At 38.0% G+C, this 24,764-nt stretch overlaps 1 protein-coding gene across 2 annotated transcripts in view; it reads left to right on the top strand.

Annotated features, from left to right (window-relative positions):
• EIPR1 (EARP complex and GARP complex interacting protein 1) overlaps positions 1-24,764 on the top strand; it is a 234,743-nt gene that overhangs the window by 61,332 nt on the left and 148,647 nt on the right. Inside the window, exons 8-9 of one of the 2 annotated variants that reach the window (XM_050315658.1) lie at positions 146-313; positions 8,747-12,819. In XM_050315658.1, coding sequence (XP_050171615.1) covers positions 146-313; positions 8,747-8,921 — 343 coding nt within the window. In that variant the 3' untranslated portion in view covers positions 8,922-12,819. Of the gene's footprint in view, positions 1-145; positions 314-8,746; positions 12,820-24,764 lie in introns of those variants that run through there. The other variant, XR_007628946.1, reaches the window with a different exon arrangement.

Genomic DNA, 24,764 nt, shown 5'->3' with positions numbered 1-24,764 from the left:
CTTTGAAATGAGGCCTGTTACTTCTATGTCTACTTACAGTGTTTAAAAGATCAATTTTAGTGCTCCTCTTAAACAAAAAAAATTTAACATTGATGCAGTACCTACCAAGAATAGTCTCTTGTTCTTTCTGCTTTAACTTTTTTAGGGTCTGGAATGTCAGATACAATCATTCTCATGATCAGCTGATCCTTACAGGAAGCAGTGATAGCAGAGTTATCCTGTCTAATATGGTATCAATTTCTTCTGAACCATTTGGGCATATGGTAGATGATGATGAACTCAGTGACCAAGAGGACCAGCATCAAGAAGAGAAGTATGAAGTTTCCTGAGTTTTATGCAGATGCTTATAATTAGTCTTTTCATTGTAATGGTTTACATGCTATTTTTTTGCTGACTAGGATTTTTGTATACAGGCCTTTCAGGTAAGTAGTTCTAATTCCCACTTCGTTCTTCTTTACTCAGAGTCTTGGGTGGAAGACACTCTTTAAATCTGGTTGGCACAGTCACAGTTCAGTGGGGCTTGTGGTGTTCGTAGGGGTTGGTGATGCTGAGGACCAGTTCTGAAGTCCACTGGATTGGTGAAAAGTTTCACTTTAAGGGAGCTCTGGATCAAGTCAAACACATTAAATAATCTGGGTTAAGTCAGAATTTGAAAATATGCTTTTGTGGTTTTTATGTCTATATTGTAACTTTTAGGAAGTGTTACCTGTCTAATGATAAAAATGAGGTTCATTTTTATTCCGTTTTGGAGGACATCTGATTTGCTCCTAAACAGCACACAAATGTTGAAAAAGAGATTGTCTTTTTCAGATGTATCTTGAAATACACCAGAAAGAGCATGTGTCTGTACAACTAGTGTCTCTAGCTGGTCACCTTCAGACTGAGTGACCAAATGTCTCTCAAAAGAAGGTTGAAATATCAAGTGGAAAGAAGGGAAAAGGATTTTTCCTCATGGACTACTTATTTTTCATGTCTTGAATACAGTAACTTGTAAAAATACTTGTATTAAATATAAAAATGAAGAGTATGTGCCAGTTGTATCTTCAAGGCTTTGTTAAAAAAAAATTAAAATTTTAAAAACTTTGAATTGTAATACTATTGCACACAATTAAGGCTGCTTCCTAAGATCTTTAACGCTCAGGTTAATTTCTAATATATTTGAGAGTAAATTTCCTAATTTTTATTGTATTTTTGCGTGGAGACAAAAGCAAATAGTATGTCAGTTTAACCCTTCCTGGTTCAAGCATGCAGAACTGTACGTGAGTCTACCCACTCATTTATTCTTGCCAGATTTGCTGCAGCAACTGCCTACGTTTTAAAGTTCACAGCAGAGAAATAATTATTTGGAGATAACTTTTTTCTAAGGAAAAGAATTGAAGTTCACTGTGTAATGAATAGACAAGCTAAAAGTTGCTATATTCCACTCTTCCTAAGGGGGTGGGTTCTCCTTTTAGTTTGTCCATGTATGCATTGACATCTTGGGACTTGATATGTTCCCATCTTGGAGACCAGAACACGCTTTCATAAGCAATATAACTAGGACTATTGCATGAACATCTGTCTCTTGTTGCAATAAAGTTACCTTCATTTCCTCTTAACTGCTGATTCAGATCAGAGCAACTAGTTCACTGCCTTCTCTCTGCTTTTTAACTGCTGCTGCTGTTGTTTCTCTTATCAATTATAAAAACGTAAGAGCAGGCAACCTCCCTCTACCATATCAAAGGTCTCCCTAACCTGTATCATGTGTCTCGTAGTAGCCAGGAGGAAAAATTACAAAAACAGGAAAAGGAGATGTACTTCCCATGTATATCCTCGTAGCTCCCGACTATTTGCCATTCAGGGACATTTGGTGCTTTCTGAATCATCTTTGGAGACCTTGATTCTTCCATGTAGGATTTTCTTTTGTCATCAACCGTATTCTTGAGTTTTTTTGTTCTCATTAACTGTGTCTTTGTTGGCTCCAAAACATGTTAGCTGTGCAAATGTGTCTAGAAGAAATATACCATCTATGTTTGTTTTCTTGCACTGAATAGGGAAAGGCTTTAGTGCTTTCTCTTTGGGAAGCCCAAAGCCTTTGTTGAAAGTAGGTAGGCAAAAAAGAGGATCAAGCTGTCCACATAAAAGAGCTATAGGCATGTGGCCAGAGGACACCTGTGCTGTGTTCTGGTCAAGTCCCCACCCTCAATTATTTAATGCACAGTTCAAATATGGGGGAAAAAGTCAGCTGAAAAATGTGGAACGAAATGCTGTACTAGCTTAATTTATAGCATCTTGATCCAGTTGTAGAAAAAAGTGTACAAAATAAATGAAAATAGAACCAATGAGTGTGAGTACCTAGGGTGCATTTAGGTTTCATTCCCAAAGCAAAGCTAATATGCCTGGATAAGAACATAGGGAGCGCTTTTCAATGCCCACATTTAAACATTTAAAATGTGGGATCATTCCACATCTATGAGTGCAGTCGGTTAAGTCAGGCTTCTCCTTGACCTCTTTCTTTAATGGTTTTGCACTCTACTGTTGCTTTCTCCTTGCAATATTGAACTTGCCTGAATTCTAAATCTCCTGAAGATATCTGTCAGTGCCTGTAAGACACTAGCAAAGTTCTGGGAATTGTCTTCCTCTAAAGGGAGACGGTGACTGTCTTATATCCTTTCCTTAGTCCATTGTCATTCAAACTCCTGATGCTAGTAAGTAATTCTATATATTGTTGTATTAAACTAGTCTGATAGTAATTTCAGTTTTGCATTGCTCTTCTAACAATAAAAAAAAGCTACCAGGTTCTTACAGTTTAGTGTGACCATCTTTACTCACCACTCAGCATTCCTTTTCTTCAGTTATTGCAACATATTTATTTGCCTTCTAGGTTTTAATTTTGAACTATTTAGGTTTCTGTTTGGTATACTGGAAATATGCAGCCTTAGGAGCTGCATTTCCTTTCTTAGGAGCACCAGCAGCAAGGTACATTCTGCATCTACAACAGTGTTTTCATTCTTCAGACTTCTATGGACAGAACTTAGTGACAAGGCTCAACTGATAATGGAGGACTTGATCTTTAATAGAAAAAGCCTATTCTGGATCCATAACAATGAAAAGATTTATATGGTCAATAACATTTTGAGCTTATACATCAGTCCCAGCAAGGAAGCCATCCTTAAACTTTAATTCTGCAGTAGGAGCTACCAGCTCCCTTAGTTTTCTTTGGGGTTTAGGAGCTTAAGATGTCTGCTAGTTCACTAGCAGAACTGATTACTAAGGTCAGTATGCTGCCTTCTCCCTTATGCTACATTTTTTGACAATATGTTCTAAGATGATCCTTACCTTTGTTATCTTTTGAAGATTTTACCAGAAATTTCATATTAGGAAATGCAGGTTTAGAGTTTTTCCTGAAGGCTTATGTTTCCATCATTTTCACCATAGTTGTTAGCCACAATGTGCTTTGATACAAACAGAACAAGATCTAACACAAGCGCTACTCACCATTATATATTTAAAGCTGAGAGATGTAAAGGATTAGTCATTCTAGTACAGAGTATCTCACTTGAGATTGTAAAGATTTTAATGAGATTTTTTCATTAAAATCCTAATTAGAATTAGAATTATTCTTAATTAAAATCAGAATCATCTTCAGCAATCAGAATGGACCAGAGTAAAAATGGTGGCTGGCCTCCACAGAAAGAAATGGCGGTCAAAGTTCCATATAAAGGAGTTGGTGGTTTCTACTTTTTGTGATAGGAATGTAGTTTGGAGCTTTTTGAATAATAAATCATGTGGTTTCATGATAATACATATGAACTGTGTGATCTAACATAACACCTTTGTACATGCATCTGTGACTTCAGGAGAGATATTTGTCAGCGTTGATGTTTTGAAAAGGATTTGCCAAACACGCTGAGGCAGGCTTTCAGGATATTTTCACACAGCTGTCAATAGTGTTAATTTTTATGCCATTTTGCTTGTGGCATTTATGTCTTGGAGAAATCTAGAAGTCATAGGATTATGGTATGGAATCAACCAAGAGACTCAATTAATTAAAAAAGCTCTGTTCTGGGGAATGCTAGGATTCAAGACTTTACTCCATTGGATGTGTAAGAACCTGGGCCAAATTTAGTGCAGCAGCACTTTTCAGTTTCTGGACTATTTTGCTTTAAAAGCCCAGTGATTTTCTGTGCTATTACTTTCTCTAACCCTCTTGAGTAGCTATACCTTCTTTATTTTATTATGCATATTAGGACATCTATGAAACCTGTTATATAAAAATATGCCTCACCTGTATGTTTTCCTGTAGAAGCAGTTCAACAAGCTCTTTTATGAGTTAAAAAAATTATAATCCTTGGAATAGTCTGAATGGCCAATTATTATCTATAAAAATTGTGATCAATTATAAACATACTTGAATTCAGTTTTTCTTAAGACAGTGAAGAAGCAAGTAGTGTGTTGTCTAATCTTACCAGAAAGAATTTTCTCCTAAAGTTAAAGGGAAGGTTTATTCTGGAATCCAGTGCCATTTTCTTCAGGATTCATTTTTGGGTGCTGCAGTACATGTTGCTGCTCTATTGATTCACTTCTATTTCATAGTGATTTTTAAATGAAAGAGGATTTAATTTTGATGGTGATAAGGAATTAATGATTTTTGCTGACAGAAAACCATATTTTATTGAACATTGTGGTGACAAAACAGAATTGCAAGCACTGCAAACTTAAGTGGTTGTTAGCATGAGAAGTAATTGGAAATAACAGCTCTCTACATGAAAATAATTATTCAAGGCTGAACAGGCTTCTTTCTCAAACCTGTAGCACAATTAACCTCCAAGTTATCTAGTAAAATAAAAGCTCCTCTCCTTTCATAGGAGCTGGTCAGGGTCGTGCTATTTGAATACTATTACAAAGAGAACGCAGTCCAGTTTCGGCTCTCTGTGGGCACAGGTCTGAAATTTATGCATGGTGGAGGCAGAGATTGCACATTTTATACTATGAATTCTCAGTGGCATAAGAGTATAATGCCCTGTCAGTTAGTGCAATAGAAGAATATATATAAGAAAAGAAAAGGAATTTTAGTCTGGTCAGAATAAAATCTTTAGAATAGTATGGGAAAACAAGAAACTAGAGAAGCTTTTTAAGGGGCAGGAAGATGTAGGGCAAGGAAGAAAATAGCTTACTGAGCTTGCCAGGTATAACAAGTGACTACCAAGTATGCTTATCAAATACAATCTGCACAGACTGTTCTATCAAGGGATTGACAGGCCAAGCACCTACACCTGTTGTACCCTGAACTAGCTATAGCATAGCTATGCATGCTGTACGTAGCTGTTTTGTACACATACAGGCATGCTATATATACATAGCTATTTTTATACCCATAGCTTGAGGCTTTTATGTAAAAGCAAATATATCTGTTTTGGTAACAACCTGAATTATACATATTAAAGTAGCATAGAAGAAAGTTTACTTCATATCCAGCTCTGTACAACTGCTCTTCCTGTTCCTGATCTTCTCAAACTGGGAAGAAATTGCAGTTCCTAAACTCATCTCCCTGTTCCAAAGCCTGCCACAGATACCTGACTATCCTAGTATCCAGTCCTCTGTGTTCAGTGTTATGCATTTAACCTAAGCAAGATAATAACCTGACTGTTTTCATCAGGAGTTGATAACTATGAAATGGAAAGTTTCTGAGATAAGAATAATGCACATGAAAGTATAGCAGTAATCTTTTAAACATTGCTACTTTAAGAACAGAATATTACAAAAAGTACACTCCTTAGTGCTATGACACGGCCTACTGTATATTAAGGAGAAATAAAATTGTAGTAACTGATAAAAACAGAAGGATAATTAAAATATCTAAATACACAACAGCATCATAAGATAATTACAAGTTGATTTTTATGTGTTCCACTAGTATGTGCTGTGATGAAAATAATATTTTTGTAGACTGTTTATATATATACATATATATTTAAAAGGTATTTGTTACCTTAACAGTTATGGCACTGACATTTATTTAGGTTTTTATCTTCTCACATTAACCATATTATATGTATTATCTGGGGAGTTAGAAGTGTCTGAGCTGATTCTTAATAGACAAAAAATGTGTAAAAGATGTGTAAAATTTCATTGAGAGTAAATAGATAATTGTGGGACTCAGAAAAGGAACAATTCTAAGTACCCTAGATTAATACAGATTCAAAAATAGCGTCCTCAACCTATTCTTGAATTACTAAAAAAAGCACACATGTAGCCAAAATGTAGAGAAATCTGAGGTGTTTTCTTGGAAATATCTTAGCATTGGATAAGGTCACAATCAACTTTGCTCTTCTTGGCTTTTTTAAAAATTTTTTAAAACAGTCTTTCATATACATTAAATGAATTCTGCTCTTTATTTCACTAGTAGAATCCTTCTGGGCTCATTAGCCATTACATAATTTAAAGACTAATCTGTTTTCATTCATCCTGTTGTAAAGGATGCTCACAGACAGAACATTCTTTTGGATGTTCTGTATTGTTCCTGAGACACAAGTCATTTTGAGATGATTCTTTTTGTCCGTGTATAGTATCTAGCTCTTTTATACCAAGTGATCACTTCTGTAAGGATTTTTTCAGTCTCAGTAACTGTCTCAAGGCTGTGCCATTTTTCTGTACAAGTAGTCTATACATAATACTATCACAGATCTATACTATTTAAAACAAAAAAGCAGCACCAAAAACTGAACTCATGTGGCCTGAAGAATGATATGGAATAACATGCTTTCTTTTTCTGGGAAGGTGCAAAATATACTTTCATACCCAAGAAGCAACTCAGTGTATAAACAAAAGACAGTTAAAAACTGTAGTTATAAATGGAAATGCCAAACAGAAGTTCATCCATGGGCTTCTTTCCTGAACATTCATTCCCCTATGACTTCTGTAAATTAAATTAGATGAGCTGTGTTATTTAAATGAAACACTGAAACAACTCTGAGCATACAGAAAATAGTATAATCCAGAAGCTTATTTGTCCTTGTTTTTCCAACCTTTGGTTAACTGAGACTCCTGGTTAACTGAAAGTCGGTCGTGTCCCCTGACAGCTATGTGCACTGTGCATTACTCCCCTGCTTATCCAGAGAGACATCTGAAACCTTCAGAATAATGGAGTTGTGGGTAAGTGGGTGAGCACCGCGTGAAGCACATTGCTGTCTGGGGACGTGACCAACTTTCGCTTAACAGGGCATGTCAGTTAACAGGAATTTAGAAAAACACATTGCAGGCTATGATGTGTCTGTGTGTGTTTGTTAGCTCTTTGTTGTTAGATGGTTTGCATCAAAGTAGGTATTCAGGAGACTTTCAAAACAAGCTTGCTCTTTGCAATTAACCAGGGGGTGCATGCTGGTTGCGCTATGACCTTTTTTGGTTAGTTGACCCTTAACGTAGCACAGCTAAATGATAAAAATTCTTGAAACTGCATATCTGAAGCTATTCTGCAGTTTCAGACTGCTTTTGGTTTGCTCATTAAATCCAATTGAATTTTAATTGCAATGTTAGATTCACAGCTGGCTCAGCTGGCTAGGTGGAGCAGGGATATCCTGCAAGCAGTTCAACTGTGTTACCGTATAGTCTTTGTGATTGCAGAACTGCTTTCAGACACCAGCAGTAAGGGCAAAGACAGCAATAACAACACCTCATTTCTGTAGTAGTAGCATCTGTTTAAATGATTGAATGGCATTCACAAGGCTCTTCAGCTTTGCTTCTGTGAGGAGTATTACAGCTGTAGTACAAGACTGTTCCTAGGAGGTGGAGAGATGCTGCTGAAGGGCTGACTGATTCCTGTCAGACAGAGATGATTCTCTGGGCTGAAGGAGCTCTAAGGTCATCCTCTGAAAAGTCACCTACCCTGTAGCTACAGAATAATGTGCAGTAGTGGTGCTCTGAGAGGAGGGATTTGCTTTGTGAATGGAGGGAAGAAGGACTGTGCTCAGTCAGCAGAGCACAATCAATGACTCTTGGATGGTTTGGACTTCAGAGAATTGCCTGAATCAGTTCTTAAGTATTTGCAATGCAAAAGGGAATCTGTCTGTCTGTCTGTCTTTGGTGATGTAGGTGACCAGGAGCTAGGGTTTTGCAGTGAGAGATGAGGTATACATTAGTAGATGATAACCCAGTGCTGATATAAACCTAGTGATAGAAGATAAAAATCAAAGTGTTCAGAGTGGTGTCTCCATCCCCATTCCATTACTCTTGAGGGAATGGGTCCAGGATGGCAGCACAGGAGAGACTGATATTAGGGACTGCAACTTCTTACATATCTACACATCTCTAAGAATGTATATTATTTTAAGAATTCACTTAACGTTGAAGGGGTAGAGGAAGGGGTGGAGCATGATAAGAAAAAAGATGTTGGTAAAAGGGTGTGTTTAAGTGCATTTAGATCATACAATGTAGTGTAACTTACTTTAGAGAGTGAGAGAGAGGTGCTTAGTGTAGGTTCTGAGAGACTTGGAAATTCGCTGAAGTTGAGAGTAAGAACTACTTTGTCCCTGCAAATGGGGTCTTTAACATTGAATTGACTCTTTTGTGCTATCTAAAACATAAACCCATGCAAACATATGGTATAAAACATTTCCCTAGAACCTACTACTGCATTCTTATACTTTAAATAGGATTTTACAAATTTAGATGTTAGTGACACTTGATATTGCCTTTAAAATGGAGTGTGTTCACAAATTCTTACTATTTTTTTGTTTGTTTGTTTTGTTTTGTTTTTTTTTAATTTTAGGATTAAAGAGCCCCTTCAGGACAGTGTAATAGCTACCTATGAAGAACATGAAGATAGCGTATATGCAGTTGAATGGTCCTCAGCAGATCCGTGGCTATTTGCCTCTTTAAGTTATGATGGGAGACTTGTTATTAACAGGGTTCCCAGAGCTCTTAAATATCACATACTGTTATAATTTGTTTGGATTATGATAGTGTTGTTATCTTGATGTACACAACTGGTAGGTATTGTTTAGGGTTTTTTTCAGGATCTATTTTTATTAAGTATAGATGTTAAAATTTTGTTAAGAATATCTGTACTAATATAGACACTTTTAATTTGTTTTTTGTATTTACCTGGGGGAATCGATGGTGCATTTTCTGAAGGTTGTGCTACGTAGATGATTTTTTTTTTTGAGGGGTTAATCACTTTGTGAACTATAAAGTTTCTGGAGATACTGGGTACTTTTCATACTATTGCTTTATTACATCAGCTTTATGCAAATATAATGAATTACAGAAATGTTATTATGCTCATACAGGACTGGGACAATGTAGGGTGCATGTAGCAGAAGTGATCTACTTGTTTACAAGAATGATATTTTATATTTCTTGTATAAGCAAAGTTCTGCTCTTAGGTAGGGATACATTCTGTTAACTGTTCTGGCCATAAATACAGTTAGGAATGGTCTTAAAAGGCTTTCTTAACACAGTTGTTTTTGCATGTCTTCAGAAGAAATGTTTTTTGTGAAAGTGAAACCTTAGAGAATCTATTTTTCGTTTAAGCCTTATGGTAGTATCAACAAAGTACCATCTTGTAATTTATTAACTAATTGCAATTCTCAGTTATGTGTTGTTACTGGAAACAATATTTGTCTTTACCAAAATCTGTGATATACTCATGTAATGTGTTATCCCATATTTATAGATTTAGTTGTGCTGTGAGGGGTTCTGAAGCTGTGCCTTTGTTACCCTGAAAAATCTCTTTAATATTTGTCTACTTAGACTTTCTTTCTGATTCTTCTGGCTCTGTGCCAATCTGCAGTATGCTGACATGATGTAGCAGGCTTGCTACTAAGCACAAAATATCCTTTGCTATATCCTACTTTTTGCAATATGTGACCAAGACATTGGTCACTGTCTTGTTACAAATGCTGAGAACAGGCAGATGCTGCACTGTAGGAGAATGTGCAGGAAATTTGAAATGTAAATGGAAGGGACGATGAAACAAGCTTGTACATACTGACACCCCCCCTCCCCTGGCATAGCTTGCACTCAGATGGAAATTCTGCTGCTTGCTCTTTGTGTACCCAGCCTAACTGCAGCACTAATTATTCCCTGTTGCCTTTTCACCATTGTTACTTCCCTTTGACTTCAGAACCTGAGTACATGCAATGCTGTTGGTTGTGGTAGCATTGTGTGAGACCACTCTGAAAAAATGGCAATGAATGTGGGATGGAAAGATCGATACCAGCCTCTTACAGTGATTCCTTCTGTTGCTATGGCAACTGTTAGCATTAGTATTGAGGGACAGCATGCTGCTCACCTCTGTTTGTCCTTACCTACTCTTGGATCGAAACATGTCCAAATGTTATTTGTTGTGTATACACAGCTGCTTCAGTGAGATCACGCTTCGAGAGTATGACTGACTGGTATAGTCCAAAACATCCAGAAAAGATGACAGTTGAATTCTATTTCTGGCTTTCTTAAAGAGCTGATTTGGAAGAATTCATAGGAGTGAAGTAATCCAATTAAATCATCTGTATTATTGTTTACATTTGTGTTATGATGTTGCCTGTCTGCTCCAGAATGAATGCTTTGTTGGAAATTCGGATGGTCTGATTTTCTGTGTTAAGATTTTAAACTTGTGCTATTTTGAATTGTTTCAATCTGTAATTAGACATAAACTATTCACTTGTATACTGTAAGAAAAACTACATTTCCAAATTGGTATTGCTTCAGTTTTCTGAATATCAATATCCGTGGTTGGGCTGCTGCTTTCTATGTGGAGCTTTTCATGTTCAGACACAAAGCCTCGTTGGGTGTCATACCTGTCCCACCTCTCCACCCCACCCACCCCTGGAACAAACCCATATACCTCTGCAGTACACCTTTGGTATGCAGGAGAATTCTTTACAAATTTTCTTCACATTAGCAATAAATATCTATTGAAACTTTATTGTCTAGCAATGTATATGACTTGCAGTGTGAAGGTGACAGGGAAATTGCATAACACTGTGTGGGATTTGACTTGATTTTTAACGTGTAATAAATGCAGGACAGATTTCAGAATAATTTTTATGTGGTTTTATTTCCTTTAATATTGTAAGCTTATATGAGCTGAAAAGCTCTGTAAACAAATAATACCGAGAAATGTTTTAATTTTTTTAAATGTGTATATCACTCAATAGGGAAGATGAGAGGGGATGAACACTGGAAAGGAAGGGACTACTAGGTCAAATTTGAATGAAAATGCATTACAGTAGAATCAAGAGAGCAGGAAGGGTCAATTTTTAATCATTTTCAGCTGTCTGGAATCTGAGCTACACATACAACTCTGGCAGCAATATGGAAATGACCTTCAAAAGGAAAGGCTTTTGACAAGGTTTCATCCCAGGCTGTTAAAGCAAGCAAGCTGCTGTAGGATAGAAGAAAAGGTTCTGTGATGGTTAAATAACTGATAAAAAGATAGGAAGCAGGAAGAAATTAGATTTCCTGACCAAAAAAAAAAAAAAATTACTGATGAAGTCCACAGGGATCTGTGCCTGGGAATGTGTTTCACATGACCTTTTGGGAAAAGGGCTGCATAGAAATATGGCAAAGTTTGCAGAGACTGTTCAGAGTAGTAAATATGACTGAATAATTATGAAAAGGCCTTACTTTATGGAGTGGCTGGATGATAAAATGGTAGATGAAATTCAGTGTAGAAATGTGAAGTAGCTAATAGGGGAGAACAGTTATTTTACATACTGTGGGCCACCAATATATAGCTGTTACTTGAAAGTAAGATCTTGGAGGTTTTATAGATCTTTTAAAACATCAGATTAATAGAGGCTAAAATTTTAATTAAAATGTTGGGAATTACTAGCAAGTAAGTAAAGAAAATAAAGCATTGTTAAATCCTCCAAAATAATATATATATTTATGCATCTGTGGTGTATGTGCATCTTGAATGCTATGTGTAGTTTTGGGTTCTTCCATCTCAAACCCAACGTAGTAAAACTGGGAAAGATTTTAGAGAAGAGTGACAGGAGTGATGAATACCATGCAATACCGCTATGAGGATAACTGAATAGACTGAAAGGCAGATGGTTGAGAGGGAATGATAAAAGACCTTAAAATCACAAGTGGCAGAGGGAGAGGATGAATAGGAGTGATTGTTCAGTGTCTCTCCTGATACCAGAACTAGAGGTTATTGAACGTAATCTGCATGTGGTGGCTCAAAGCGTACAAAATAAGGTGGTCTCCACAGGCATGAAGGTGAGCTCTGGCATTCCTCTTTAACAATCCCTTCCTCCTGCAGAAAAAAAAAAAAAAAAAAAGGCACAAAGAGAAAAAAAATCTCATTAATGTTGAAGTTTACATGACTTGAAAGTAACTGAACCAGTACTTGAAAGATGAATCCATTAAAGGTTGCTAAATATAAAGGCAGCATCTCTGGCTTAGAAGATCTTTTTGAACCGTCAATTGCTGGACACTAGAAAGAGTACTGGCAGAGAATCCCTGTGTGCTTGTCCAGTCTTTAATTACCTCCCTGGACATGTGCTATTTGCCAGTAAAGGTAGAAAAAAGAAGTTAAAAATAATAACTTAGTCTCTCACATTGTTCCTGCATGTTTCTCTCTGCATGTTAACTTCTGTTGTAAGGTGTGTTTTAGGGAATTTCAGAGAACACTCGTATCTCAAGTGAATTTCTTATGGAATCCCAGTATTGTTTTTTGAAACCATCTTGTTGCAAAATACTCCTTGACGATAAGACTGTGAAGGCAAGCAGATTTCTGTACAGCAAGGAGTCTATCACTGCCTGGAAGATGAAATTATGGTCTGATTTATCTCACACAAACAAACAAAAAACAAAAAAACACAAAACAAAAACCACAAACAAACAAACAAACAACAAACAAACAAAAAAAAAAAAAAAACACCCAACCCACCACCAAACACCAGAAAGCAACACCTCTCAGTATGGACCTGAACTCTGCTTGTGGTGTTAGTGCTAAAATTAGCTTCACCTATACTGAAGCCCGTGAAGTTAATGAATCGCTTGTCAACATTCGAATGAATGAAGAACATGTATTTGATTGCTTGGGTAGACTTGATATTTGCTCTAGACCAGTTGTCCTTACCTTGTACCTTTTCGATTCATGAAGTTCAATGGAAAGAAGAAGCCATGTGATCTGGATCATGTGCAACACTTAAATTAGTTGAAAGCAGTGCTTTGTAAAAAATTAAGCTTCCAGAACATTTTATTTTCCAACAGACAACCGAAAGTATTAGTTCTGTATTTTTCTCTTCATTTGGAATTTCTTAATCTTTCAGCCTGGTACCTCTTCCAGTATTTGAGATTGAAATTCTGCAGCTAGTTTAAGATGGACTCGAACAGTATTGTCTGCCTGTAGTCTGGCGTGGTAAGACACCACCAGGTAGATAGGTCTTTGACATAACTGTGAAGCAGTGAAAAGTAGGTAATAATAATTAAGATCAGCATTTGGATATGAGGTTGTAGTGCTATGGAGCTTCAGTCTGGCTTCACACAGGATGTGTAGGGCATGCTGTAGTGGGTTTGATCTGGTCACTGCCCAGCCCCTGCCTCACTTGGGAGTCTGATCTGAGTCACGTCACCAAATCTGTGATGATTTAACCCTGCCTAGATGACAGGGGCTTCTTAAAACCACTCCACTACCTTGTCTCCTCCCCTCTGCATCTGGACAGAGAGGAGTGGAGAAAAAAGAAACCTCGCAAAGGAATTTTCATGAGTAGAGACAAGGATTGAGAGAAGAGCTGCCATTAACAGACAAAACAAACTCAGAATGCAGATAAAACCTATATTTATTACTAATAGACTAGAACCTAAATTACCTACTAACGGAATAAAAGCTTAAAAGTGAAAAATAAAACAGTCTTAAAACATAATACCTTCTCTCTCTCCCCACCCCTTCTTGTTTCTCAGCTCCCCCTCTGCAAGAGAATGGAGGAGGGGACGTTGCAGTTGTTTTTCCATTCCTTGGGTAGCAGCAGTTTTTATAATCAGTTCTTTGCAGCTTGAAGATCTTCCATGGCTACAGAGGGAACTCTTATATGACTATAGTCTTTACCACGGGCCCCAGGGGAAATAATAGCTCTAAGTCCTTCCCCTGTTCCTATGGAGTCCCCTCCCACAGGAGACAGTTTTTGATGGACTTCTCCATTGTGGGTCCATCCACCCCTTGGGCAACAGTTCCTTTCAATCTGTTGCCCCATGGACAACTCCCCAGGGGGGTGCAGTCCTTCATGGGTTGAGCTGTGCTGCCATAGGTCTCCCACCAGGTCTACAAGTCCTACCCAGGAAAACTTGCTCCAAGTGTGGGTAATTCTCTCCGCTGGCCACAGGTCTCCAGCAGGACTTCGCTCCGTTCTTGAGCCTCCCACAGGGATCACGGCTTCCTCCATGTATCTACCTGCTCCAGCATGGACTCCTCCATAGGCTGCAGGAGGGCTTCTGCACCCTGAAGGTCCTCCATGGGCTGCAGGGGCTTCAGCTTTGTCCTGCTTCTGGGGGAGACAGTGGGGAAAGGCTCCCTCCCGCTTCCCCCCTCCCCAGCTACAATGACCTTGATGACTGCTTGCTTTCTCTCAGCCTGGAATTTCTTCTGCACAACAAACTTTCTCTTCATCTGTTCTTAGATATGTTATCACAAAAGCGCATACCATTGCCTCAGTCATGGCTAGGAGCCGCAAATTCTTCGGAACTGGCTATCATTGGCTCCTTATAAGACAGTGAAAGCTTCTAGCAGCTTCTAACTGAAGCCACCCTTTTACTACTAAAACGCATGACTTTTTTTTTTTTTTTCTAGAGGATATGAAGAAAGTGCTTAAAGTTTTGTTGTGGTATCTGAGGTATAAATGTCATTCTGAGGCTGCAGAAAGCCTGTGAAGTGACCGAAAGAAAACTGCAAATCAGTTTTTAACGAAGCCTTGCCTTCCTGTAAAGGGTAGCCACAAGGTGCGAAGCCACGGATACTCTCCAGAACAATTTGCACGTTGCTTCTTCTCATTCCACCTGCCACTTTGGTCAGCGAGAAGCTAGTGAAGTGAGAAGAAAATGACACACAGAGATTTCGAGTAAATGACAAAGGAGAAGAAAAAGTAAAAGGAAGACTGACAAATACAGAGTGAAAAGTGAATTGAAAAAGGCAGGATCAGGGAAATTTGGATCACTTGGAAAACAGAAATAGGAAAGATGGAAGAAATTGGCAGTAAGTGAAGTAAAGAAAAGGATACAGGGGTAAGCAGTAAAAAAAAACCCAACAATATTATTTGCTTGTTTTGGCCATGATATTAAAGGTCCTTGAATTCCTACCATGTTAATTTTCTTTGTTAACTGATTTAAGTTTTAGAGAATTGCCATTTTACATTGCAGCATTTAAGTTCTGACATTGAAGATGGTTCATATGGGTTAGTTGTTGATCCATAAGTTATTAGTCTGAACGTGTATGTTTTAGGGGGTTAGGATTTTCAGCAGAGATATCAGGTTGCCACTGCACACATGAGCAGTTGTTGTCCCTTTCAGTGCAGTTGTCACATGGGGTAATTAACCCGAGGGAGCAGTAACCCGAGAGGCAGGGAGAAAATTTCGAGTGGGCTGTTAATTTTGAGTCACAGTAGTTAAATCTGCAGAAGCATCTGTTTATGATAGACACTGTTTATGACTTCAAGGGAGTGTCGTAGTCAGAACATGTCAAGATATTGGATGTGATTAATAAAGTATCTGAGGCCCACACTAACTTACCTTACAGAATTCTGAGCTGTCCTTGAAAAACACCCGTTTTGACACTACAGCTTTTCGTGCTGTGGCAGCTCCAACTTCATAAAGGGGTTTTAGTGCTCCAGCACAGAAGATAGCTTTGGGGAGAAAGAGATGAATGAGTCTTACTAAATCCAGGAGTCAAGCTCCCAGTGTGGAGATGCGTGGCAAGTGGTTGCTGTTGCCCTGGAGCTAGAGCAACAGCTGCCAAGCAGCTGGGCTGAGCAGGGAAGACCTGTAATGTACCTTCTCAGCAAATTGTCCATTTATTCCGATGCTGCCCCGAGTTCAGGATTTTGGCATGAGGAGCTATGGAAAAGCTCCTAAACAGCATTAATTGAGGAGAATGTAGAAAACCTTGCAAAACCCAAAGATACCACATCCTAATTGGTAAATCTAGATGAGCTGAATCCTGGGGTGGCAATAGACTTGGCAGACAAATTCACTGAGCCACTGCCAGTTTCTAAAAATTTGCGAAGGATTGAGAAGACAAGACTGGCAAATAGCAGAAGTGGTACTGATACTTGGAATTATGTGGAACAACAGTGCATGGAGTTGGATAAGGAAATAAGTTTCAGAGTGAGGAAATTTTAGCCAAATTATGAATGTTTTATTTGTTTGTTTTTAACTGAACTTTTTTTATAAATATCAGTCAAAATACTAGCAAATATCAGAACTTACATGATCCCATTCATGCAACAAAGTGTAGATTATCCATTTTATTACACAGAATAGCCAGAATTATAGCGCAACAGTTTGTATGGTTTCCCTTACACTGTTCTGTTTTCGAAAAAGGATGTGTGGAATATCAGATGTAATGGTAAATTGAACTTGTCTTCAAACACACTTGAAGAAAAAAAACTGCAAGTGTTTTTCGTCATTGGAAAGAGTTTCTGTTTAAGCAAGTAATGAACCAATTTTAACTCTACCTGGAAAATAGTAGGTGGGGAGAATGTCTGGGACTTGACTTTGCAAAGACGGTGAATAAGAATGATCTGTTTTCCAGCATGCAGTTTGTGGGGTAAAGCACTTGAGTACTTCCAGCCATGTCTCAGTATATGCATATCAGCATTTTGAGCAGAAATTACCTATCTAAAATTGCTTCCAAAAAAAAGATTATGTTACTCAGGATAATGATATACCAGCACAAACAGGAAAGCATCTTTTTAAGAGTGTTTCCTTATTGTCGTGAGAGTTGCTGTATAAAAAACACATTTATTTTCAACTACAAAAGAGTTAGGCTTGGGTGGATGCATGTCTGCCAATAGCAGCTGGTAGGTGGATGGAGCCATATATGCTTTGATGTTGCCATTTTTTTCCCTAGAAGTCAATCTGGGTGAAATGGGAGAAATCTGGTACGTATTAATATTGGAAAGTCTGTTAAGGAAAGCACAAATGAAAGCTTCGTCACAGTGGAAGCTGTTTAATCTGTCGCAAAGCAAACACCAGAGAGCTTCGACAACTGTTCTGACCATGCTGTCAGCTGTGAGTGACAGTTACTTGGATTCAGTTTCCTAGATGGATGCATATTTCTGATCTACGTTTTAATCATCTATTTTCAGTGTTAATACAATTTGAATATCTTCAGTCTATTGTGTGAATGACTTGGATAAAGGCTGTGCATTTTTCTATTGCAGTTCACAGGCACTTCTTCTAAGGCAGAGGAAAAAGCTGCTTTTGTTTTTAAGTCTTCACTCTGCTTTATCAGGAGGTATTCTGATTTCTGTTTCTGTGTCCTATATCTCAAGGCTCAAAACACAATTTAAATTCTACAGGCTTTGGACTGGTCATTGCTGAAGGCTGAGAAAAGGAGTACGGGTGAAGTCTGAGCATGACTGACGTGTTCATACTCATCAGAAAAGAGAGTCAGCTGGAGAGAATGAGGGGGTAATTGTTGCGGTGCTCCCTCCCTCGCCACTTGCGCAGAAAGACATTGGCTGCTGGGAGGAAGCTACCTGAGGTTATTAAGATTAATACTGCTAGAAATTCCAATCAACTCACACAAGGCTGCTCCTCAAGGCTGTCAGATGCCTACTGCCTTCTCTGATTCAGGCAGGGCCACATCAATTTTGAATTTCCCAACAGAGATTGCTATGATTTATGAGTTTAGGAGGCTGATAAATGTGGTTAGTTGGAGTGCTCGTGAAATAATTGAATCAGAATAATTTCAGTCAGCTGTGCTCAATTTATTTTGCCTGATAACCACAGGAGGGTGCAATTTTGGATAGGGAGTTTTATTTCAAGGATTCCTATCACAGGAAAACGTTGAACCTGGAATAAGAACAACTTCATTTTGCTGCCAGACCTGTATGACAGCCTTATGAGCTGCCTTAGAACCCGTCAGAACTGAAGAGTAAGTACCTTGAGCTCTTCTGGTATTGCCCATGACAGAGGCTGAGTCAGATCTGGTTTATGCATTGTGAGATGTCTGCTGGGAAGGGTAGTTAAGAGTTTTACTATTTAGTGTTTGAAAACCACTTTACTGTTCAGTTGCAAGGGCATTCTTCTTTAAATTTGTTTCTAGCAAATAATTTTTATTTTTATGAAGTGTTTCACTTCTGGGTTTTGTGATTTTTTTTTTCTGAAGAAGTGATCAGCATCCATTCTATCCTTGCAGCAAAGGGAGCACCCATGCATCCCTGAAAAGTGTTTTATGAAACTTTAAAAAAATAAATTTGTCCCTACAAATTTGTCATTTGTCTGCTGTAACTTTCCCACATGAGTGAAAAAAAAAAATTACATTTCAGGTGGACTGTCCTAGAACACTGAATGTAAAGGGCACTGTAAAACTGGAGAGTGAGTGGTTTACAGTGTTGTAATGACTGGCTGAGGTCAGCAGAGAATGGGAAAGCCTAGCAAGCAGAACAAGGGAACAGGTGAAGCATGTTGCAGAGAAGTATTTTCCTGTTGTCATGGACAAGATATTGATGATAATCAGAGCTGCAGGCAGGGGAGGGTATGTGTGAAAAGGCAGGGGCATGTGGCGGTCTCTGTGTTAGTCAGTTCAGGTATCTTTTGAAATGGGCAAAGAGACTCTGCAAGTAGGATACAGGGAAAAATCTAGCAGGCTGCTGTGTCAAGCACTGGTGTATTACTCATGTCTGGTAAGACATCTGAAGTGAATTTTCCTGGCTACAAAGGTATTTTCCTTTGTGCTTCTTGGAAAAGAGTTGTAGAATTGCCATCTTCCAGCTTCATTTATTCCAGGGGGATTTTAGACATTTGCATTTTGGTGTCTTTTCCCTGTTGAATCCTTCAGTGGCTAATGTTTTGTCCTGCAACAGGATTACCTCTGTCTGCAATTTTATGTTTATTCTGTGTGGCTTTTCCCCATAGCCATTCCTTTTCTCACAACCCATCAATTTTCTGACAAGTCATAACCATAGCCAGGCAGCATGCCATAGATGACAGAGGTTGCTAAGAGAGCAGCCTTCCCAAGAGGCCTAATATGTGTAAGATAAAAATGGACAGGCTTATTCTTTTGTGAACCCAGAATGTAGGCTGCTACAAGAGTTATGTGTTAACCCAGACAGTTGTATCAATATGGATATACCAATGGTCATATGACATGTCCTGGCTCACATGTGAACTATTCTTTGGTCATCCGTGCCTGTAGAGCTGTGGGGTAGGTGCTTTAACCATATGGTGAAAAAAAGCCATGCACTTGCACAGCAAGAAATATCTCTTGCTCTGACCTGTTATTCTCAAAGTTCCCTTGCCTTAGGATTTTTCATAAACTTAAACTTTATTTTCTTTGGTTTTTTTTATTCTGGCCATGATCAGTTTGGGGAGAGGGAGGTGTTCAGAATATCAGAGGACCAGTACGATTTGGGGGTGAGGTGTTTTGAGTGTGTGGAAAGACTTGTGACTCTAGAGTGGTATATTCTTTAAGGCCCATTATGGCAATCTGTGTGATAGGATAGATCAGACTTCAGTGTTTCATACACATTGAGCTGCTGTATTGAAGAAGAAGCTGCTACACTCAGTTTATATTGTAGAATAAGTGATATTCAGAATAACAAGGTCCTGCTAAAATTCAGCTGCCCAACTTTGGTGTACATGTTAATTTCTGTAGTTCATTCATGATGGTTCTTTTGACTCTATTGATTGTTCCTTTTGTCTCGAGATAATTTAGTACCATCTCTACCCCTACCTGCTGTAACTTATTTCTGTAGATGATATAAATGCCTGTTCTGTCTAGTTTAAAGAACATCCTATGGGGTGAAGGATCTCTTAGTATCACATGCTTGATATTGTGGTAGCACTGTTCTATCCAGGAGTACAGTACAAGTAAGTTAACTTGAAAGAAAAACATTTGCTAAGGTTTTACATACTTCCTTTTTTTACTGCTCAGCAGTTAGGAGGATGGTTCAGTGAATAATTCTTACTGCATCTCCTTGCTGAGATCTCCTTGCCATGAAGTGCATGCTGTGTCAGAGAAGGGGGGAGGACATTGTGAAAAATCTGTTGCTTAGTCAGGATATGAATATAAACCACAGAACATTTTCCAAATCAAATTTGGATTTGGGGCTGAGCATAAAATGAGGGCAGGAAATAACTACATTCTCTGCAGAAAATGTTAACAGAAAAAGTCAGGATTACAGTGATGCATTCTGTGTGGTCTTCAGTGAGTGGAGAGCAGCAGAATGGCATGTGCAGGACCATCTCACTTGTGTTTTTGCTTCTGCTGCTGTGAAAAGCAGTTTCAATATTTGCATAATTTAGAGCATGACGTTATGATTTTCAGAGCTTCAAATTGGAGTGAAGCATTTACATAATCTAATTAAATCATGTAAATGTTTTATGATAATACTCAAGTAAGTGCAAAACTTGTTCCACAGATGCATCCCATTCTTGGGCCATTGGGGAAACTGAATTTAGGCATGCAGATGTATGTTTCTAGCCCTGCATGCTCTGGGAGGTCAACAGAGTACTTACTGAACCCTCTGTTCTTAGCATAGCCTCCAAAGCCTGCTTCACAGAGCATCATCCTTCCAAGAAGCTTGAAGGTAAGCTGGTACCGGAGGGAAAGGCAAAGCAGATTTAAAAGGCTACTTGCAACCTCTTAGAATTTGAATGAAAGCGATGCTGCTGCAGTATGTAATAAATTGCTTCCATTTCAGTGAACATTAAAATAATCCCATGGTGACCCTCTTAGCAGCAGCCCTGCCACATTTGGTATCAGATCTCAGAAAGCATGCATCGTACTTGGATGGGAAGCTACCAGGGGAAGCCCCACAAATCCTCCTGGTGACTATTGGGTTTGTTTTTGCCTCTGGCTGCACTAACTCACAAAATATTGGAAGCACTTGGCCAGCATCCATGATGAGAGATGCTGTCTTGTAATGAGATTATTTAAATAATATTTTTTATCAGCACATTCTCACTAAGCTGTTTTCAACAGTAGCTCTTAGTGAATCCTGTCTTTTCTAGGCTGTACTACTGCAATAAGCAAGTGAATTGAATCCTAATTTTCCAAATGTAGCCAAGCTAATGCTAAGCCAGTAGTAATGAGATTCTTTTAGAAAGTACAGCAGTGCTTGGCAAAGGTAGGCTCTTCAAGACAAGGCCTCTGTTTTAAATAAGCCCATTGTCATTGATTTTTATCAGTGCCATACTGATTTACTCTAATTGGTGACAGAAATGCGTGTGTATACACTGCCAGGTGTTTTGTGGTTTCACAGCAATTATAATGGTTAGGAAGCACTTAGATGTTACCTGTGCCAGGCTGTTGATGAAGCCCGTTTGCTGTTAGAAATATAAGACTGTCTGCAGATGCGATGTTTGTGCAAACACTGTGACTGTGGGGAGTCCAGCAGCTCTGATATTTACCTGAAAATGTGGCTGTTTTAAGGGGAGTCTGGATCTAATATACTGCTAAATCTGGAGGTTCTGTTATTTATTGTCACAGCACATAATAATATCCAAAGGTTGTAAATTAGTTTGGAGCTCAGCAGTATGGAAAACTCAGAATACGTGAAAGTCATTGCTAAACTAGCTCAGAGAAAGGTGAAATATATCAGTGGTGAATTAAGTCTTCTTTAATTAGACACAGAAATCTAATTTACAATTTTTTTGTCTAATTTTTAAGGGAGTGAAGCTAGTGTAAATTTGAAATGGGAGCAGAGATGTTCAGCACAGAGTGTTAACTGCCAAGGAGAACAACACGGTGACCTTATTTGCAGCTGCACATGCATCATGTGTAGGAATGCCTGTCATAGCCATAATGATTTAACATCAGGGCAGGCCAATATTTCTTGGTTCTTCCTCCACAGTGTAGGCAGTTTCCTTTATAGGTGGAATGGGAAGCTGTAGGTGTTTCTAGTGAAAAATGGTAATGCTAGAGAGGTGCCCTTTACTACAAATCCAGCACTGTTCGCTTTAGTTCACCTCCTAAAAAGAATTTGCAAAGTCACAGCCTGGAGAATGAAGTCACACAGGGGTGAAGTTTAAGTTTTGGCATGGTTGGATTCTGTTTTTTTGATTACTCAGCTGTTGATTATGTTAAAGCATAGTAGGTGACACTGAGGATGTTTAAAGCTGCTGAATATTATTTTCACATGCCAAGACTTATTTCATTGCAGGAAAGAATCCTTTTCATTTAAAACCTGCAAAATTTTGGTCATGGTAGATACTTTACATTTAGATATGAAAACTTGTAGGGCTGTTTAACTCCAAACTCTGACATTTACCTTAGTACAGCTTTTCATACTTAAGGGGTTTTGTAAGAGTACAAGTATTAATGGCCACTATATCCTGTGTGAATTGCTGATAATAGTTGCATAATACAATCCCTTTTAATACTGTATTAACTGGGCAATAGTTGAAGCATTTGGGAATTGAACACTTCCAGTGTTCAAACAGAAAGGACTTGAACAATCAAGTATAAAATATGAAAGGTCTGACAATGTTCAGTTAAACTCTAAAAGGATAATAAATTGATTTTAAGAAAATATATGCTAACCCAGACTTATCTTATGTCTACCTATGTAGATTCAATAATTTTAAATGAGTTGCCGTTTTTCTTTTAATTCTCTCACTTGCTTTTCTCTCAGTCTGCTCCAGTCCACCACTGCAGAAAACATATTTACTTCTCATATGGATACGGCCCCTCCTGCAAGGGAAGAAATTTGGGATTTAATTTCATTTCCTAGTCTTTGTCTTTAATATTTATGGATTATCTTGCAAATGAGACTAACATTTCCATGGGGCAAAAAGAATTCAGTTCGGCCTTACCCCAGAAATTATAGTGAACTCAGCTCTAGTGTCTCTGGCTGTGTTACCTGCTTGTGCTTAAGATAGTGGAGGAGCCACATGGAAATATTGCAGGAAAGTTGAATATCACAGCAATACCTGACAACCCTCAAAGATTTATGAAGGAGAGTGTAAAGTGAGTTTTATTAAAAAGAATTCTGTGATTCTTCAGCCGTGTTTTCTTGCCAAAAATAATTTTTAACCATCAAAACTCCAAAATATAAAAAGAACTGACTTGGTCCCATTATATGTATTTGCCTTTGTATGTTGTTACCGGCACAAGAGAGCCTGGTTACAAAGGAAAATCTGTCTTGCTGGAAACTGGCATAGGTTCATTCAGGTTTGGGTTTTTTGAGGTTTTGATAAATTTGTTAATGCAACTTTAGTGTGTTCACTACAGCTTTTTTAGCAAATTCACTAATTTTCCTGGTCTTTTAAAACACTTTTACAAATGCCATAGTTAGTGTCACTGACAGCATATTTAACGTGAGTAAAACAAGGGGCCATAGTCTAATTTTCAGTAAACCCTGAGTCTAACATGACTCTTCTCTTGTTCTTGATCAAACTGATTGACATGTTATTCTAGTTGGCTGTAGCTTAAAATAATAACTGTATATTTTTCTTGTGTCTTGGGAGTGCTCTGGGTCCTCTTAATCTTGGTATTCTGAATATAGAATCAGTTTTGTCCTCTACAACTACAGTGTCTGTACACATAACACAATTAATTTTGTTTACATAATATCCAACTTTGAGACAGAAAGAAGGATCCCTATTGTAATTATAGGAAACAAAGGCACAAAATGGTTTAAGTGATTTATTGGATTAAATTGAAGATGTCTGTGGATATACCTGAAAATGTACCATCAGAGTCTTGTGGTTCTTTCCAGAAACTCACTTTTTAGGTCATCCTTATTAGCATTATTTAGCATTTTGTTGATATTTATTAATGCCATCATGATTAAGGGAAACACCTGTTGGTACAGTTTTGTGCTGGATAAATGAATAATTGGAAGAGAGTAGTTTGACAGTTACTTTTAAATGCCTGATCCTGTTCAATAGCCAAGATCACATCCACAAAAATGTCCTTACCAAAGCATAGTGTCTATTTAGAGATTAGAACAAGCTGTCTTATGTGCACCATAGCTGGTTGCAGGTCAGTCCCATAAGATTTTCTTTCACACTTGGAGAACACAAAGATCACAGAACAGCAGTGGTGCATTATACAAATAAAACCTCTGCATTGTAATTCAGAATTTAAATAGTCTTTCATGATCTGCTCTTGCAAAGTATGGTCAGTTACTGTTCTGCTATGATAGCATGTGATCTTAAGTGTTGGGAAGGGAGTTTAATTAAAAAAAAAAATCCTTCAATGCATCTGGCAATGGAAAAAAATTAATTTTGTTTAATTTTTAATCAGACAGCCTGAGACAACCACTGAGCACTACTTGACAATTAGAATACTAATGAAGTGCACACTGGGTTAGCCTGATTTTAAAGGACAGCAAACAGTGCATTCAGAGTTGAGGGGTTCTGTTCTGTTCCAGTCAAGTCTTCACATATTTACCCTCTCACTTTGCAAGAAATCAGGAAATGTTTGCCTTGTTTTCTTCTTTAAAAATACCACCCCATGGTTAATTATTTTTCAAATGCAGAAAGCACAGAAAGTGGTAAGTGGCTTTCTTGAAAGATACATAAACATTGTAAAACATTAATCTTCACTGTTTGAGGCATCTTCAGTGCCTTAAGTGTTTTCTTTTTGTTTGTTTGTTTTCATTCTTCTTCTA

This window comes from Myiozetetes cayanensis, unplaced genomic scaffold (assembly GCF_022539395.1).
Source record: "Myiozetetes cayanensis isolate MyiCay16 unplaced genomic scaffold, myiCay2020 scf2-11, whole genome shotgun sequence".
In the NCBI taxonomy this organism is placed as follows: Eukaryota; Metazoa; Chordata; class Aves; order Passeriformes; family Tyrannidae; genus Myiozetetes; species Myiozetetes cayanensis.
Note: the sequence above shows the minus strand (reverse complement) of the source record. Positions and strands in the feature narration are given on the sequence as shown.